Source organism: Cuculus canorus, chromosome 15 (assembly GCF_017976375.1).
Source record: "Cuculus canorus isolate bCucCan1 chromosome 15, bCucCan1.pri, whole genome shotgun sequence".
Classification (NCBI taxonomy): domain Eukaryota; kingdom Metazoa; phylum Chordata; class Aves; order Cuculiformes; family Cuculidae; genus Cuculus; species Cuculus canorus.
In genome coordinates, this window is record NC_071415.1 from 10,491,015 (window position 1) to 10,511,486 (window position 20,472).

Here is a 20,472-nt window from a genome sequence, read left to right on the forward strand (position 1 = left end):
TCAGCTATACCACTACAGAGCCTGTCCCTCGGCGCTCCGACAGGTTTCTTACTACTTATGTTGTTGACCCCACTGAAAGCAAGAAGCCAAGACAGGAAAACAAAAAAAAACACAATCCCAATCCCAAAACTTTAAAAGTTTAAATAAATCCGATTGCTACTGGACTGTCTTCTTTGTAACAGGAATTATGTTGTTTTCCTTAGCAAGAATAAAAAGGTAAACGTGACCTGCTGAAAAAAAAGTTCATTGAAATAAATGCTCTCATTCAAGGCACCAATCTCACTGGTTTTCACACTTAAAAAAAAAAATCTGTCTATACACATATTTATTATTTTTCCCTATATATGACAGTAATTCAGAAGATACTAAGCAGTTTCAAATTTTGAGTTGTGAATAAACCTGTGATGCAGTGGAAGCTTAAGTGGCCAGTTTAAAAATAATGTCACCAAACTAACCCAAACCACAGATAAATTTGATTTCCCCACCTAACAAGGAAGCTACAGAAACCAGCACCTTCCTAGCCTGGAACGGACAGGGATATTGCAGCGAGTTACAAAGCACCAGTGAGTACAGTGGGATGACAGCTTACCTAAATTGTGTCGCTTTGTCTTTGCGTGCTCGTGAATATGTTTCTTTGTAAAACAGCCAAAGAAGACACAGTAGAGGCAAGAGTGGAGTCTGTTCAGGTGGGCACCACACATATGACAAATGCACGACTTTGCCTGAAAGAGAAACAGACACGGAATATGAGTGCCAGAAACGTTATTCCCGAGTCCAGCTAAAGGGACACAGATCTAATTGCCTGCTTCCCCTTTCACTCGGTGCCTTTTAAACACTGCAGACCAGTGGCGGAAACAGCCCTGCCTCTGTGTGACTAAACCACCAATGAGACAAATTAACAGAGAAAACTCTTCCATCTGTCCAAAACATTTCCAAGACCCACTAAGACGAGCTCTGCTTCCAAGAGCAGGTGATAGTCAACCTATTCACAAGTCAGCCTGTATTTAATGACAGCTTCATGCAGGGGTAAGTAGACAAAAATACAAAAACAAGCCTACAATTTCCTTACTCCACCCGGGAATTTGTTCAGCAGAATGACCTGTGCAGCCATATGCAAGTCAGGAGAAAGGCAAGTGTGAAATGAACCTTCCAATGTCCCCAGACCAACCTCTATCAATTCTTCCACCCAGCTCACTCTGAGCCACACAAACTCTCATTGCTGGTGCAAAACGTATGAGCACTACAGTCAGCACAGCAGGGGCTTAATGTTACATCTGCATGGAAGCCAAGTACCAGGGGAGCGAGGGCTGGATGCATCCATTCTTGCTCAGTTCTTCCATATCACCCCCCACCCAACATCACTACCTGGAAGCAACGGGCTGTGCTGCTCAACAGCCCCTCTGCTAAGCTGGTTCAGCTCGCTAACCTGGAAGGTGAAGCTGGACTAACCCTCATCTTTTGTCAGGTTAGAACATCTGAGGTGCCAGAGGGGAGATGGAGGGGACTCAGCTGAACAGCAGAGCTCAGGGAAAGCAGATGAGGAAAGCAGGGAGGAAAAAGAGGTGAAGAGGCAGGAAGTCTGAGTGGTGGGACCACAGCAAGAACTCTGCTGGTCCACAGCACCGAGTTCCTCGATCCACTCAAATCTGTAATAGAACTTGAACGCTGAAGTGTTTGTGGGTATATGGCATTTAATTTCTCTGCTGGGAGATTCTGCTGGATTCATTCATCAGATTTCTTTATACCAGTCCACAAAATAGTGGCACAACATCAAATCCATAGCGAAGAGTTACAGAAGTCACTTTTGCCACTCACAGACTGGCTTTGAATCAAGCCTGGAAAGGGACGTGCCCACTATTCCCCGAGTAACCTCACATGGGGAGGTACGCGATGAAAGTTACCATGAATCACTGGAAATTAAGCCTTTAAGCCTAATGTGATGGTTTGCATCCTTATAACACCACATTCTAACAAGCAGGCCTGGAGGGAAAAAAAAGGCAATGAGAAGGGACTCTTTAAACCAACAACACACAAAACTTTCTCTCAGCATCAAACTCTGGTACTTCAACAAATCTTCTGGGAAATTACTGTGTCTGGTAGGAGACTTCAGAGAGTTTGGGGGATAAGTCTTTTGCTCAGAAACACCACAAACAATTCGGGTCCAATCCCATCTGACTGAAAGATATGGACAGGAGAAATTCCTCATAGGAAACTCACTTTTACTCTCAGACAACAGCGATCACATTCAGACATGGTTAAGAGGAACCAAACTTCTGTAACAGCTGAGACCCACCGAGATTACTTACAGACGCAGCCTTATTTCACAGACTAATCCAAAACCATCATTCCTCTGCTTGTCAATACAGAAATAACTTTTTTCTTCATATTTAAAAAAACATAAGAATCAGAATTACTAAAATACTAAGCTATCATCTAACCAAGGCAGTGCATTTCAATAAAAATAACCCCTGAAGTTCTTCCGTAATATTTGCGCAGTCTGCCACAACTTAAAATTAGTGCTGAATAAATACTGCACGATCCCGCTCTCCAGGCTGGCATTTCTCTTTCAGAACACTTACGGCTGTTAAAAAAATAATCAAAGCAGCTTGCAATATGCTGCACCATGTAATTTATTTTCAAGCTTCTACAAATTAGGACTTAAATCCTGAATCTCACATGTTGTGTATTCAAAAGTTCTCCCAAGTTCTGCTAGATGGAAATAGATCAGTTGAATCAAACTCCACACACCTACAGAAGGAAATATTTTAAAGTAGGTCCAAAAAAGAATTCACCCTCACCAGCACGATTTCCATCTTTAGAAAAATACTGCAGAACTGTCAAACTGTTGCCTAACGGTCGCTCTCTGGCTGCGAAAGCTAAATAGGATAAGCCTATCTGTTAAGGCTGCTGCTATGACAACAACTCCAGCAACTCACTGGTTTACTTTGCCAGCTAAAAATACATCTTTTAGCATTAAATTTATTGTAAACAGATGACATAACGAGCATGTAAAACCTGATCATTTTATGCTAAAAGGTGGAAAATTCATACCTTAAAAGTTTTCATTTCAATGAAAATTAAAAGAAATTGAAGAATGTAAAAAAAAAAAAAAAGTGTGGTAAGTTAGAGAAGTTCAGTCCCTCATTTAAAGGAAGCCATTTATCCATATCCTCTCTGTTTGCTCAGTGTAGCTCAAGATGGTTTTTCTAAAATTGTAAGAAAAAAAGGTTAAAATACAGAGTGAAGAAAGAAAACAACATCAGAAAACGCAGCGGCTGTTATAACCAGATTAGCTGTCTCCTCCTCATCTGTCTGTGCTTTTAAACAATTTGCTAAGTTAAAACAAAGCTGCCACCCTCCCACCCCACCCCAAATAATCAAATTACTTTTGTTTCACAATCGTCCTGCCCTGCTCACATCTCTTGCGGCTACAACCTGAGACTGAACAGAATACTGCAAACCAGCAATCAAAATCAGTCAGATCCATAGCCACAAGCTTGCTTTTAAACATGACTCGACTTCTTTAAAAGCCAGGTTAGGTCTTGCTTATGGTCCAGGCCCTTTAAGGGAGTCCACCAGCATTTCGCCTGCAGTATCAGCCCATCACTGCTCCTTTTCTCTGGTTTGTCCTCCTGGATATGAGAAGATCCCTTCTTTATCCCAAGACACAAATGTAGAGCCCTCCCCTTCCTCCATGCCTTCTCCCATTATTATTCTACTCCCTCCGTAATGTTATTCCATTCCCTGCTTCTCTCCTTTATTCTCCTCACCCTCAGGTATCCTGCTCTCTGTCTTTAAGCCTGTTCTCCCTCCCCACATACTTGGTCCCTCACCTTATGTCTCCAGCCAGAATTCCTTCGGTCCACACTGAACCTCTGTCTACCCCCTTTAATTTTGCTTTGATATTTTAACAAACTGCACACAGACACCAGAAGAGGCCTTGAGCGTTTCCTTTCTGGAAGTTATAATCATTTTTTTAAACTATGGAAAACTGGTAAGAATGGTCCTGCACAATACGGACCGTGCATGCACACACACAGAGTGACTGACAACATCTGACTGCTGCAGGGCTGAGTAACACCAGACAGCCCAGTTCCCTCTTCAGTGCTTCTTCCTCTTACTGATGGCTTTTATTGATACTAAGACACTGCTGGCTCACACACTCGGATCCTTGGCAATACTTCCGTAATTTCTTTAAAGGAGGTTTAAACAGCCCAGCAAATAAGGATGCAAGAACTAGTGCATGACATGCTAACTGGTTGTAATGGCCTGTAACACAGGTCAACACAGTCTGAATACTAACAGGATATCAGCGCTGGGTATTGTTAATAGCTGCGATACGAAGGGAGTTAAAACGAAAGCAGCAGGCATCAGTTGCTCAGATAAACTAAACTGCTGACATTTCAAGACTTCCCAAATTGTCAGAACAGCTTATTATTCGCTTACCATCCTACCATCAAAACACCAGTGCAGAAAATGAACACATCAAGTTGGTGTTGTTTTGCCCTGGCAGCTATCTGTCCGACGGTTCTGATCCTCGCTCTCCATTCCTGGGCCAGCTCAGGCTCCACCTAAAGCAAGGTCACACTGGGCACATAACATCAGTTGTTCCAAACACTTACAAACCTGTTTCAAACATACCGTGAGCTCCTCACATCAATGAATGGCAGTTTTGAGTGGCAATACATGATCCCTGCAAAGCAAACTGTGCAGAAGCAAGCGGCACACAATAGACCTCAGCTACTGCAAACCGTCCTTCCATATTTCCAGCTATTTCAGCAGGAGCTTTAGAAGCTCAATTTTTATTTAATTGTACTTGAGAGGGAAACATCTTTTCAAAGAAGTTTTCCACTAGGGTACTTGAGTCTTGCCTCTTCGCTCACAGTAAGTATCTCAAAGCACTTTCAGAATAGAGCTGTTGTCATTTATAAGCTTACAAGCCAAAGACCTCCTACCTTCCCCAGTCTGCAAACTATATTCACCACAAAGGCTGACAGGAAAAGATGAACTAGGTAGCACTGACAAGACAGTGGGAGGCTGGGGAGGTTATAAGATCGTAAAGAAGCTGTTGCCAAAGCTGTACGTGTTCACAAGTAACTAGAAGTTGATCCTTAAGGTTCTCCTGAAGCAAATACACTTGCTATGGATCCTTGCAAGTGTTTGATCATGTCCTAACTCTTAGAGTTAGGAAAGTATAAATTTCCCAATATTTTAAAAGGTGGAGAAATTGAAGTGGATTTGTAAGTCTTTGTGAAAAATTGACAGAACATTTAGACATATCAAAACCAAGAGGAGAAAGTATACAGTTTTCTAATTCATCACCATCATTACTGAGAGTCAATGGAGGGGTAAGCTTCACTTTCCAGCCCAAACCCAAGGCTAATCCTTCAGGAACAGCTTTAATCTCAGTCTATGCGGATTAATGCCACTGTTGTGCACCTCTAAACATACCTTCCTACAGAATACAGATGTACGTGGGAAATTCTCTGTGCCCCTCACCACAAGAAGGATGTTGAGGCTCTGGAGCGTGTGCAGAGAAGAGCAACGAAGCTCGTGAAGGGGCTGGAGAACAAGTCTTATGAGGAGCGGCTGAGAGAGCTGGGGGTGTTTACCCTGGAGAAGAGGAGGCTGAGGGGAGACCTTATTGCTCTCTACAACTACCTGAAAGGAGGTTGTGGAGAGGAGGGAGCTGGGCTCTTCTCCCAAGTGACAAAGCCAGGACAAGAGGGAATGGCCTCAAGCTCCACCAGGGGAGGTTAAGGCTGGACATCAGGAAAAAATTTTTCATGGAAAGGGTCACTGGGCACTGGCAGAGGCTGCCCAGGGAGGGGGTGGAGTCCCCTTCCCTGGAGGTGTTTCAAGGATGGGTGGATGAGGTGCTGAGGAGCATGGTTTAGGGAGTGTTAGGAATGGTTGGACTCAACGATCCAGTAGGTCCTTTCCAACCTAGGGATTCTATGAATCTATGAAGCTACACATACTTCATCATAATCTGCTTTGGTCCCAGGAAGCAGCATTTATGCTCCAGAAGCATCCCTTCAGCTCAGACAAACTACTCCTTACAAGGTAGTACTTAAGCAGACCTGAAAGAAGGTGAAGTCCAGGCACATGGAGACACTGAGGACTCCCACTCGTGGCTGTTGAAATTGGAAGAAGGATCTCTGTGAGAAATTGAGAATCTATTCCAAAGTAAACCTTGGTACAACCACCACAGCAGTCATTTAGGCAGGAGAAGCTGCTGGCTCTGAAAGCAAGAAGCAAAATTCAGCAATGCTATGAAATCAGAGTATTTCTAATTCTCAACACTTGCCCTTCTGTTATGATTTTATCAAAGTTTAAACTTGCTTTGAGTTCAAACTAGATGTCGTAAGAAAAACAAAACATCCTTTCAAGTCTCATCCCCTCCTGCCAGTGATGCTTCCACACACTGGTGGGAGAGGAGAGTAGAAGAAAGCAACAAATGAACGTCCACTTGCCCAGACCCTTAGGAACCTGTGACATGTCCCACAACAGAACTCTGCTTAATACCTTACGGACACACGAACAAAAATTAAGAGACTGATTTAAAGTTTGCAGTGTTTATTAGTTCAACAACAGAATATGAGAAAGAAAAACACATCACCCAAATCAGAAAGTCAGAGACTTTCAACAGATCTTTTCAGTTATAAAGTGCAAATGCCCTCAACAGGTCACAGATCTACACATTTAAGGAAAATTTAAACATTTCCTCATATATTCAGAGTTTCTGGTCTTAGTATGCACAATTTAGATACAGTCGATCCTCCTTCTCAAGTTTTTCTCTCTCCTATTTACCTTGCCACACCTAGAACACCACAGCCTAGGCACAGACGTTTATTTTTATTCTTATCCATCCAGGCTGCAAACAATTCGTGTCCAAACGTAACGTAGAGCCAGCAGTACATACTGAGTGATGAACAGCGTGCTACTCTTAGCCTATTTTTTGAAAGAAAAAAATCACACATCATCACAAAAGGTCATACAACTGACCACTGCTGCTTTCCTCGCTGGAGAGTGAGGACCTACGGCTTCTCCAACAGCAGCGTTTTCTTCTGCCTTGAGGGAGGAGATAGCCATTACTAAACCACAGCTGACAAGATTTATTACTCTCGAGTACTCTTTGCACCTCAAGAGTAACAAATTTAGGTCAAATCTGCCTTACAATATTTCTATCACTTCTCGGTCTACATTTGCTTCAAAATTCACTGTATCGAGTTCCTAATGCAGGTGTGGCACAGCCCTGCTGGGAGATTTTCTAAACTGAAATATTTAAAATTTCAAAGCCACTTCCCTAAGTTTCCAGAAACAAAAAGATGGAATTGATTCTACAGTTCTCGGTGTGGCATATAAATCGCTCCTCCACCTGCTGACAGGATGATTCAGTTATTCTGAGTCAGCGTGCATTTCTGACACATCAGCTTTAAAAAAAAAAACCTACACAACTTCTTGTTCACTCACTTCCTGCAACTAAGTCTTAAGTATGATGTTATCCAATTAGAAATGTCAATTACTTTTTTTGAAAGACCATTCCATCCATACAGTAAGTTTTGCTTCCAACCCAACTAAGATCACAGTTCTAGTAAAGGAAACCATGCACTGCTGACCTGACCATGTAGTTTGGTTGGGAAAGTCACCGTAAAGCCAACTACAACTTCTGCAACTTAGTTATTCTAAATGTTTGTTTAGACAGCAGCAGAAAAAGATAGTTCCCTGGTTCAGCTCTGTGCAAGAGCAAACATTAACCCCAAGGTGTTTGCTCTGCGCTGGTGTGTTTGCTGGCTCCCATGTTGCCATCAAGCGCGGCAGACAAGAAGCCTACACAGCCTTCCCAGGCTGTGAATGTTTGGCTCTGACAATCAGAGCACAAGTTTGAAGACAACGATATCACAATTTGTAATTAAAGCTGAAATTATTAAATAATGCCACAGTTTTCAAAGTGAATATTAATAAAAAAATACCACTATGACCACCCAAGCAGCTCGCTGTCCCGTAGGTTAGACTGCCCCATGGCTAATTCCAACAAATCCTATTTCTGCCTATTAGTGAAAAATCTGAAAGAGTGAAAATGAAAGGACTGAACGTGCTACAAAAGATGTAGAAAGCAATTTGAGGAAACTCTTTTCTCATCCAAATTGATGAAGCTTTTCCATTACACCTTATTCAAGGTGCTGCATCCCAGCAAGGGTACAAACTGCCTGTCTTTCAGCAAGGCAAAGTAACAAGTACATTAACCTCAAGCTCCAAACCCACAGCGTGGGTTCAAGAGTTCTTCTCAAGCAGTGTGAGTCAACCTAAAACAAGAGAACTTTGATGAAATTAAGAATTGTATTTGGGAGCGAAACAGAGATCTGACCTGTTATCATTTAACCTCTAGACACGAGGATTTTTTTCTCAGCTCTCCCTACTCTGGAGGATGCAGCACGCCTAGAGTTGGATATTAAACAATCGTTAAATTTTTTAACCTAAAAAAACCCCCAACTTCTTCCAATTTGAGTTTCACACAGATTTGCACTGCAGGTACAAGGCTGAAATGAAACCCAAGACAAAAAAGAAGTTGCACAATTTAAAAGACAGACAGCACAAGCTAGAGAAGAAAAAAAGGAGGATGCTCTGAAGATGTAATTTTGGTTTTCCCATATACATTTACAGCAGCAAAAAGCTACATTTCAACAAGAACAAAGCAATTCTGAATTCAAATGACTATGCTAAAATTGCTGATTTGCTGCTCCTTGGGTAGGTGCTCATCCCTACCACTAGCATTTAGAAATCTAAATGATTTCTCAAGTACTCTATAAAAGATGCATTTAAGAGCCTATTGTGTTTTTAAACTATTTAAATAATGGATCTTGTTCAAATTAAATCCCATGTCCTCCTTGGTAAGATTTTTCAAAAGCTGAAATCATCTTTGCCTTGTGAAAAAACATAAAGCGCTTAAGGTTCAAGTGCATGTCTCCTTCCCTGGCTATATGTGATGCGTGGATATGTTCTGTGTGTTGATTTTTATCTATTTCCTGCAATGCACCACTGCAGCAGCGAATTTCACATGAGAACAAGGCGCTTGCCAATACCGCAGTAGTGTATGCTAAGATCTAGTACAAACCCTATTACTTTACCTCACCATTCACCCACGTCAGCAAATCGTGGAAATGTTTTTAACCATCCTATTAAGCAATGTATCGATCTGATCTGTGAGCACATGACTTGAGAAGCAATTCAAGGAGCGAGCTAAAGAGAAACCTGCCTGATGCTGTGCAGAGTCTAATTAAAGCCTGCTCCCGCTGCAGAGATTGTGTTTCGCCCTGCTTAAAACTAAGAAATCCAGTTCTTCCTATGAAAACAGGTATGCTTGTGGGAAGCATGCCATGCTATTCTGACAGAAATACCCCAGGTAGCACCCTTTCCGAAAGAAAAGGAAAAAGAAACTTCAGTATACAAAGCACCAAAGACCTAACAAGTCCCACAGCCTCATTTAAAAGAGCAGACATTTCAGCTATGTCTTCTTTAACTACCCTAAGATTTCCATAAGAAATATGTGAACTTAATTAGTCCACATCAAAGTCAAAGCAATTCTGCAAGCAGGAAAGATGGATGGGATGATGCTATAAGCACAGATTCTCTGTGGCACAACTTATTTATGAGACAAATACTCACGGCAAAAAAAAGGAAACTAGTAGAAAATGAGCAGGAGCAGAGTGACAGTGCATCTATTAGCAACTATTTGTTTTCTCTAAAAGAAAAAAAAACACCAACCCATGCCACACTAAATAGGGCGGATCCACAGTTGAGCCTAACCAAAAAACATTAGCCTGGTAGAAAACATTTCTACTTTTAAAAGCTTCTTATGAGTTATGCACCATTCTGTCAAGATATTAAGATTTATTATATACAACATTTTTATATTTACTGCAGCAAAGAGCCAACTGGTAGCACAGAAGTTAACCCCAGTGCTTATGACTTTTCTGACAATTGTGAGTTTCAATGACAATACACAAACAAACAAGGCAGACAAGCCAAACCCTCTTCTTGCCATGAGGATACAACTTTGCCTAACAGGAACTGAAGACAAGTTCTGGTCCCCTCACAGTGCCTACAGGAAAAAACATTATGAAACAATAAAACAAACCCCGCTTTCCGTTTTACAAGAGCTACACAGACCATCTGTGGATTCTCCTTCTGAAGCCCATTTTGCTCAAAGCACCACACACCATTCCCAAGAAGCATGTTCCCCTTTAAAATTGAGCTGGCTCAGGGAAGACCATTACCCCATCCACACCAAATTGTCTTCAGCAGAGAGAAGGTGCATCCTCTAAAATCACCCAATGAGTCTTTCAGAGGAAATAAGACAACATTCACGCGGTCTCAAACAACGGTGCTTTCACTGGCGCAAAGCATAAAATGTAACAATAATGGCCAAACTACAAACCTTCCTTGTCTGCTTCCACTTATGATATTAAGACAACAGCACGCAAGGACATATTTATGTTCACCGAGCTGTATATGTACAGGAATACTCCAAGTCAACGAGCACATTACGGCATAGAACATCCAGAGAATGAAAGCAAATTCTCAATGTAATTGCACAGAACACGCTTTGATATCAGTAAGCTGAAGCTTACTATTGCCTCCAATCTCGGTACAAAACAAATTAATAATTCATTTTACCAGAGCAAAATAAGAGATCTTTCATTCACTGGAAAACTTTCATGTAAATTCACAAACCTAAAGTTACAGAGATAAGACAGAGGTGGGCAGAACTGCAATGCACTCTTTAGAAGATTTAAGATTCAAATACGTGGATATTCTGAACCCTACAGACATGCAAGTCAGCTTAGAAAAACTTATTAAAGCAATATGAATGCTTTTTCTCTTTTGGAAGAGAAAAAGGAGTTTTGATTTTCCATGCTAAAACTGGTGAGATGAATGAAAGCATCTTCAGGAAAAAAACCAACCAGGAAATAAAGGTTCTCATGACAAAAATGTATTATCCATTTCAAGAGTTTGCAGATGGCTGGCGGTCCCACAGAACGCTCATTAATCACAAAGTATGTAGGAAGGTGGGTGATAGTTTCTTAGCTATAAGCTTCTCTCTTTTACAGAGGACGCACAGCCAATTACTGTGTTTTAACACCTCATGCTGCACTTGGAACATTAACTTGTTTTGCAAAGTAAGTTGATTTTACTTGGCTCTGGAACACATGAGTCGGGAGGAGAGGTACAGTTAAATTGTTACCACCTCTCAAGATCAGGGCACATGAAATTCTGGCTGTTGTCCTGAAGGAGGGCTTGAGGAAGGCTGGTTTCCGCGAGGAGAAATTTGGAATCACCTAAATGGAATTGAGAAGCAGCCAAGAAACCCTCCAACCTGCCTCCACCAAGAAACAAAGAACACTCTCAAAACCCAACCCAAACAAAAAATACCTCACAATACATTCTCAACCCAGCACTTCACTAATAAGGTTCAGCTCTTGGAGCCAAGTTTACAGCACCTTGTTGACATCTTAAAAAAATAAAATCCTGCCATATTAAATACTTGTAGTTTTTGTAGAAACATAGAACTGCAAAGTTTCAGCTGTTTGTTCCTTACCCAGACCCCCAAAAAAGACCAAGCATTTCATTCATAATCTGAGAGTCAAACTTCCATTAGACAGGGAAAAGCATTTTAAGTCGGATACATCTGATGTATCCCTAACCTTACCTAGCTGTGTATGATTCTAGAGGTTCAGTTTAAACACAACCTTTGTATTCTATGGTTGAAATCTCTCTTCCTCCCAGACCACAGAAATTCAAATACAGATCACAGCAAACTCACAAAGAGCAAGGACATCATTCCTTGATGGTTTCAGAGTGCTACTGAGACGGTGGGAGAGCAATCCTTGGAGAAGCTCAGTCCTGTAAACGTCACAGTGGCTGTGGAGCACTTTCTGAACTTCCATCACTGATGTCAGGACCGCTAAAGTCACTACTTTTTAATTATTGGTTTTAATGAAGTTTCAGTTATGATGATGAAACCTTCCACTATGAAGTGCAGGATGACAACCTCATGAGGAAAGCTCTTACTTCTTTCCTCTTTTTAGTTTGTTGACTACAGCTAAAGACATCTCCTTCTCATACTCCCATTTCATTTCCAGCAATACCCAACCACTCAACAGTATTTTGTTGGGTCTTCTAATGCATCAAACAATAGCAAGTAAAAATTCATACATTCTCTTCTTACAGATGTCTGTAAGCCACTAACAGAGTCCATTTTGTATAACAGCATCATTGCTTTGTTCGGAAGACCTAAAACTGACAAATTTCTGAATTGAGATTTTTAAATCCTGATATTTTTAAGTCTATTCCATACATTACTAAAAGGAATGTGATTAGGAAAAAAAGTGGTTTATTTAATTTAGCCCCGTGCAGAAGTTTGCCCTTTGTTAACAGTATAATTACAAATGCAATTATTTGTATCTTTCTGAGGTCTCACCATCAGTAGTTTTGACTTCAGCAAGTTTCCTTTGATTCTAAATACAAACCAAACCTGTAAGTGACAGGAGCTGACATCCAGGCCCTAAATCTGTCCATTGACATTTGTGTAACGGAGAAAAGGTCTAGAGCCTCACTGCAATGCAATTCTTTGAAGAGCGGCATGGAGAACCATGAAATAGATTCAAATCTTCATCTTGACCCAGCTCAGGCTGCTTCCCTACGATAAATACGAGAACAGAAAAGCATTTATGTGTAGGTCGGACGCCGCTCAGCCCAGTAGCAAAGGGAGCGGCTTCTACTCATTGCAACTTTAAACTACGTGAATTTATTAGAGGAAAAATGTCTGTCCTTACTACTGTCAGAATAAATATCCAAATAAGATAAGAGAGAGGTATTTTTGCTGTTGGTTTTTAATTATTGTTGTCGTGGAATTTTTTTTATTTAACTCCCAAGCAGCTGCTTGATCTTGTAAAACTCTCCTGTGGCCCCCGAGAGCAGAGAGGGAAGCAGTCAGAGATTTGTGTATTTGACTGGTTTGAAAATGTTCATATTCAGCAATAAGCCAGAGGAGACATAAGCCTACAGCTCTTGTCCGTGCTTATGATTGCACTGAGAGTTGCAGCTGCAGCTGTAAACCAGGGATGGACAGTCTGAAGAACAGGAAAGGTGCACATCGCAAGTGGGCTGTCAGCAGGGCTGGGGAGGTGAGGAGAACTGTGTCAGAACCCAAAATGTTGCTGTCACCCAAAGGAGAGAGAGGCAGAAGTATGGAAGCAGCACCCCTAACAATGCACTGAAGATGATGCAGCACAAGCCACATCACAGAGGCTCTGCACTCTTTGAGACAGAAGCCCACACTACAATAATGCAGCCGTTACAGATATCGACCACAGTAAGCCTGTCTTTGCCTATAGCTAAAGGCATATCACCAAACAGTCTGAAAATCAGTGAGCAATCACAGAAGATACAATGGAGGACTGCTTTTCCCACTGGCAAATGTCTTCCTAGCCAGAATGAAAGCATCTCCCATCACTAGCAACTACAAAAACCAAGGCACGAGAACAAAAAGGGGTATAAGAAAAAATAATACTTATAAAACTCCACAAATACATAAACATTATGACAGCAACAATCCCACCGTCACTGTTGTGGACTTGTAAATATCAATTCATGACTATTTTGAAATAGAATTTCTATTTCATGCTTTGTCTTGTAACATTTATTCTGCTCGTTCATCATTTGGACCGAACTCGGAAGACCCATAGCTGGATTTCAGAAGTACTTGGAATTTTTACCAACCTCAGATGTAGCTGTAAGACTGCAGCAACCCTGTACATAAACAATCAGTAGATGCCAGCTGAGTGCTGCATGTTGACAGCACGCACCATCTCCCGTAGCGAAAGATAATGATCTGACAAGCCATACTTTATGCTGACCCGGCTCTCTTCGCTTGTATTCTGTATTTAGGGGAGAAAGTGCCAAACCCCTTAACTCAATGGAAACATTCCCTTCAACAGAGGCTGATCCCGCTGGTTGAGCGCCATTTACACGTCACCAGTACTATTGCCACATCTTCCTTTTTAAGCAGGCTGCTTGATCACATGATGCTGCACACTGAAAACAAAAATTAGTAGATTATAGTGTTTGGTTTCATTTACGGACATTGTGCTCAGTTTGTCATTTAACACAAAAAAATGTTAGCTTAATTTAACGCATGGACATAAAAATTAGTTAAGACAAAACAAATACAGACCACAGAAGCCAGCTGGGCTCAATGGCTATGAAAGCTTATTAGGCAAAGCACATGCTTTAGCCAGAACACACCTCTGCATTCCAAAACGAATTCCCAGCAGGACAGCAAGCTTTCGCAACGCGGGAATAAGAGAAGCAAGCAGAAAAATTCCCAGGCTGTTAACTACAGTCAAACCCTATTTCATAATACCAACCATGGATCTGCCTTCCCTTTTTCCTTGCTCTTTAAAGGACAAAATAAAAACAAAACCAAGGCACCTCCACTTTCACCACTGTGCTAGCTGTATTTTAAAGAGAAGTCTGTCTCTGGAAAAGCCTCACCTACTCCCTACAGTTCCAAAGGGAGGTGCTGGAACGGCTGCAGAAGAAAGGGTGAAAATACAACTAAGAGCAGATAACGTTGCTTTCAGGACCCAGAACGCCCCCTCCTTCCTTGATATCAAGCATAAGAGCACTCCAAGAGCCATAAGCGTTATACAATGTCTGTGTAAACACCAACTTCTTTTTGAATTAATTAGGTTTCATAAAATTCTAATACCCTTATTGAATATGAACGATGGAAAGAAAGAAGGTATTTCACAGCTACCCAAACCAGGCACGATAAAAACCAGTCCACCCTTATGCTACTAAATAGGACAAATGCTCAGCCTCTGTTCAAGCACCTTCAGAAGACAGTGATAAGTAAAAAAAAAAAAAAAAAAAAAACCAAAACAAACTAAACACAAAAAAAACCCCAACCACCCACAGACACCAAATCAAACAAACATAATAACATCACAACACTTTAACAGGGCAAGGACCAATCTTACAAAGCCTGAGAATCATTTCTGGTTGCCAGCTCCAAACAATGTTAGTGACCTTCTGAAAAGAACACAGCTTTTACTTCAATAACTGAAAAGCTGACGGTAACAACTTAAAAAAAATCCTAAAGCCATCCCAGTTCTTGAAACTACTCACAATCCTGCAGAACAGAAACCATCAAGATACAACGCTTTTGATGCAATGCCACTGTTTCATTCCACGATGCATCTTTTTGACAATACTTCAGAACTAATAATACATACATTGATCCACATTCTCACAACAGAATGCTCTTTAAATCAAAATACTGGAACTCAAATTACAAGATAGCAAAGAAAAACATTTAAAGATGCTGAAGAACGCCTGGAAACCGCATAAAAGAAAATGCTTAGAAATATCAGTGAAAGACAGAGACCTGATTTTAAGAAGAAACGCAAACAGATTCACCTTCAGCAGCTTTAAAAACTGCCATTACATGTTGGATCAGCAGAAGCATTCAAACACAATGCTCTCACCTCTCAGATGCTCTACTAGCCATTATGTCTCTGCCCTGTAAGCAAGAAAAAGTAACACGCTACATAATACATAACATTTTCCACTTCTTGTTGGTGAAGACATTAAGATTTCTATTAAATATTTAATTTTGCCCACTGCCAGAGAACTACAAGAACAGTACTGTGATGTAGAAGACAATTTGCCTGTCAAATTTAACGAATTACTCCAGTTATTCTTTGATTAATCACACAGAAATTAAGAACGCAGAGAAAAGGTTCTCGAGGAGCAGAAATTGTTCAGAAAGTTTGCAGGCAAGTTCAAGTGTTTCTCATCAGTGCTGCGCATCCGTGCCCAGGCATTCCTGTCTCAGTAATGAAGTGATTGCTGGAATTAAAATGCCAAAAGACTTAATCAGAGCAGAATTTCCTGACATCCTACTTCAGATGATCAAGTGACGGCAGTGGTAACTGAAGTGGGGGAACAGTACTACCTGCCTGTGTTTAGCCCAAGATCTACACCAGGACTCCCCACTCCACCAAGCTCACGTAACACTTATCTTCTAAGCATACAGAAAAGATTTATCCAATCTCTGGACTACTGTTTTTGCACAGCAAACTTATCACTAGACTTTTGCTAGGGAAAAGTCAAATGGTAACACTAAAATGACACAGGATAAAAAAATCCACATAGTGGATGGGTCAGGAATGCTATGGAGAAAGGGAGAAAACGGAATGTATTGTCTGTGACAGCTTCTTAGGTATCGTTATCACCAGCAACTCCTCTAGCACCTGGAACAAGAAACATGAAAAGTGTATACATATAAAAGCTGTTCTGTGCAGCATCCAACTGCTAGAACATTTAAATACACAAGCATTTAGTGCAGCTAAAAGTTAATTTCACCATTCATGTAAAGATTAATCTACAGATTTACACAAACTGTAGAGCTTAAGCTCCAAACTGTAAACTACTTCATGAAAAAAAAGACAGGGAACCCCCCAAACAACATCCATGACAACAAGTACACAGGAACAGCTATTTGTACATATCCTTCAATTTCTGTAAACAAGCTCAGCTTTCATGTTTCAAGAAAAAAAAATATGGGTTTTTCTCTCTATATCTTGCAAAACAGGAGTATTGGAAGCAAGATCAACCCTATTTCAGCCCATTTCATTCACACCTCCCTGCTCCCCCACTGGCTCTTGGGAGACTTTGGCTTTTGAAAAGAACTGTCCCATATATCAATCTTCCTCATCAAATGAAAATATAATTTACGTGTATATATGTGTGTGTGAAAAACTGTGACCATTCTACTTAGAGGAAAGAAAAGGGAACGTGAATCTCAATTGTTCATGAAGATCGTTTCAGAAGGTACTGAATGTACTCATGAGCACATACTGAGCCGCAAATTTTCTATCCAAAAGTGATACCTGGACCCAAGTAAGGTCTGTATGATGGGAAAAGAGAGGGTTTTGTAAAGGCCTTGCTCTCTTTACGTCTACTTATATTAATGCCACAGATGTTCAGTAGTCAGCATGAAACACTCGGACAGAAGCACATTGGCTCTGTAAGAGCAGAGAGACCTTTAAAAGGAGCTAAATGCCCACAGAGAAACTACAAGACATTTATCGGTTACAGAGCACGTTCTGGAGCACACGCATCTGACAAATTAGTAGTGCATAGCGCTTTAGTAATAACAGTGCCTGGAGAAGATGCTTAGAAGAAGGGAAGACGACAGCCTGCTTACGCATCACAGGTGACTGTCAGCAACGACTCGCACGTGCACCACTGATCATTTCCGATAAGGCAGTCAGAACTGCAGTTACTGCCACATTTGTCAAGCATTAAAAGGCATAACTTAAGATTCGGGCTGCCATTAGCAAATACTGGGCCCACAGCACATCCATTAACACTAATAATTAAGCCAAGCAGTGTTTAATTTACCAAGAGAGCATCTGAACAGCAAAGCTACAGGCTGCTTCCAGGAAAAAATCTACTCAGTTGTAACTTAGTTTATCTTATCAGAAGAGTTAAAGGGTACTTGGGTGCATGTGCATTTCCATGTGAACCAGTGGTACAAATACAACAATTTCACAATTTAAAGCACCTATTTAGAAAGCAAAAATCATAGATGTGAGGACTCCCGACTGAAAGAGACAACTCAAAATTGGAGCATGCACTGGCAGAACAAACTGCTCTTTAACTTCGACGGCAAACAAGATTGTGTTAACTGCAGACTGCAATAGTGACAAAACCAAATCACCTTTTCTGATCTTCCAAACAAAGATTGAGTGTTGAAGGCATCTGCAAAGCCAGACTGGGCTGTAATCAGTAACCTCCTAATTCAGTTTAGTGGAATCTCACTTTAACATGGCCACCACAATTCAAACAAGCTAAAAGAAAAGGAATTCTCTTTGCCAGCTAAGCTCCCATAGCCTAACGGTGAAGCAGAGCCTACTCAGGGTACCTAAACGAGGACAGCGGAGCTTACTTAGAGCTGTGAGGGAAATACCTGCTCGAGCCTGGAAACACGGAAAGCAACATCCCAGCACTTTTCCAAGTACAGTTTCATATTTGAAATAATGCTCCAAAACAGATGGGAGAAGGCGGCTCCAACATCCGCGTCCTGCCACGTCTATGGCAGAAAATCTTGATGATAAACCTAAAATATGGGGCTTGTGCACTAGTGGAGTTAAGTTACACCAACATCACTGTAATCATTCTGTGTATCAACATAAACCTACCTACGGAATGAGATTTTATTGCAAAACTGAATTGAAAACTTTGCCTTACCTCATGAGTCAAAGCTGGATCACCAGGTCTTTTTAAGTTCTCAAACAATCCAAAAAGCATTACTGGAAATAAAACAGTAGGTGCGAAGTCTCACCAAATCCTCCAAGCAAACAAGTTGCTTTGTATTTGGTTTGCAGTGCAAGGCGATCATCTGAAACAGGAGGGCTCTTACAGCTCATCCAGAAATTATTCCTGGACAAGCTCAACCCATCTCCCTAAGGCATCATTCTCTGTACCCTATAAGTTCAAACTCGCAGGTCAATAGGTAAACAAAAGAGGTAAGCAAAAACTCATTTCTTCACAGGACTGTTGAGGACTGCTAGGAAAAGAGGAAGGAGAGAAAGCAATTCAGATGGATTCCAATTACTCAGGACTCAGAGGTCCATTTAGAGATAAGAAATCATTCTGCAGTTCTTCAGAGAAGGGATTACCACTGCTTAGGATTTAGAGGCATTACAAGATGGTTAGCTGCAACACCTTAAAACACAGATTTGCTATGTTTCATAAATATTCAAAATACCTCGCCAGCCACTGCACTGCATGCTCAGAACAAAACAGGAGTCCGGAAAAATTACCACAAATCTTCCATTAACTTAGTCACAAATTGACTAAAAAGAACGGGTCCATCCATGTTTTACAAATTGGTCAGACTTCACCGATAACAATCAATATAATGAAGATTTTGCAAACTTAAAGTTGACTAAAATATTACCGGAGTAGGCCTGTAGAGATCAACTCCCTCCTTTGCTTTTCTGCCCCACACGTCTGACAGACTCAAGAATGGGGCTCTACAGGAGTAAGAATCTTCCAGAAAAACACCCAACCGTGGGTTGGGTTTAATTAATTCATTATTAATTAATTAACTAATTAATGAATTAATTAACTAATTAATTTCATTTATTTCTTTTAATCACAAAGGAGATAGTAGCATGTCTAGTAGACATGCACATCCGAAGAAGTTACCAAAAAAGATAAAGGGGCAGGGGGGAAATGTTGTGCCTGTGGTCTTGCTGTGCTGCTCTGCTTAAACACTGCAGCCCTTGGATTCTCTTTAATCAACCTCTAAATTAGTAAACTTGATCCTCAAGAAAAGAGAAGAGATTTTGTACTACGCTGGATACCACACATCTGGAATTATCTCGCACTGCCATTTTCCACTTTTCCTTCCCGAGGTTAAGCAAATCAACATGGACTATGTACAGATTTTCTTTAATACACACACACACACAAAACTTTTCCCTAATTAAAGTCAAAACCCCATGGCAATGATATTCTGTGCCATGAAACGAAGTATTTCACCCTCAAAATTCAAACTGAGACTTTAAAAAGTTAAGATTTGTAAACACATGTATATTGGCCAAAAACCCCTCTGAGCTCCATCCAACAGCAACACCACAAAAGAAGAAATGAAAGAAGTGTTCTTCCAGGCTTCTAAACACCAAGATACATTTTCTTATTGCATAGCTGTGGTCTCTCATGATACGAGATAAAGTCAATAGGAGTCTTCCATGAGACACTGGGATTGAAATGAGAAATAAATTGTAAAACTATTGACAACAATCATTTGCATTCTTGGTAAAACGATCTAGATTAAATCACCATAGGATTAACACTGATAGAAGGGAGCAGTGACTGCTCAGTGCACCAGTACTTAACAACTGAATGGTGACCAACTGCAACAATCTACCTGACATTTTTCCTCTTTTATGGTTAAGACAAAGGGAAAGCTTTACCAAAAGTAACTACTAAAGTAGCCTTTACATACATTGTTGGATTTCTAATTTTTTTAAATTAAATACCTACCAATACATGCACATCCACATACAAAATGCCAACCCCATGCCACACACTGAGATGGAACACTGCAAAACGGTTAATGAAGTGCAGGTTTAAGAAAGAACCAATCACGCACTTCAAACACAGCGACTGCTAGCAAAACTAACACAATTAATGCTTTGTTTGTTGATTATACATGAATTACAATTGCAGTTTTACTGCTCCGTATTTCGTTCAAATATACCCCCGCGTACCCTGGCACCAATCTACGCTTCAAAAATCAGCAGAATAATTAGAAAAGCAGTAGAAAATTAGTGTTTTGTGTAGTATTTCCGTAATTTCTCCTAAGAAACAATGAACAGACATTAGATA

The 20,472-nt window shown here is 40.7% G+C and overlaps 1 protein-coding gene across 2 annotated transcripts in view; it reads right to left on the minus strand.

Annotated features, from left to right (window-relative positions):
* The window catches only part of USP22 (ubiquitin specific peptidase 22), a 104,034-nt gene that overhangs the window by 65,058 nt on the left and 18,504 nt on the right, over positions 1-20,472 (minus strand). For both annotated transcript variants that reach the window (XM_054080214.1, XM_054080213.1), the window contains exon 2: positions 590-722. In XM_054080214.1, coding sequence (XP_053936189.1) covers positions 590-722 — 133 coding nt within the window. The remainder of the gene's footprint in view (positions 1-589; positions 723-20,472) is intronic.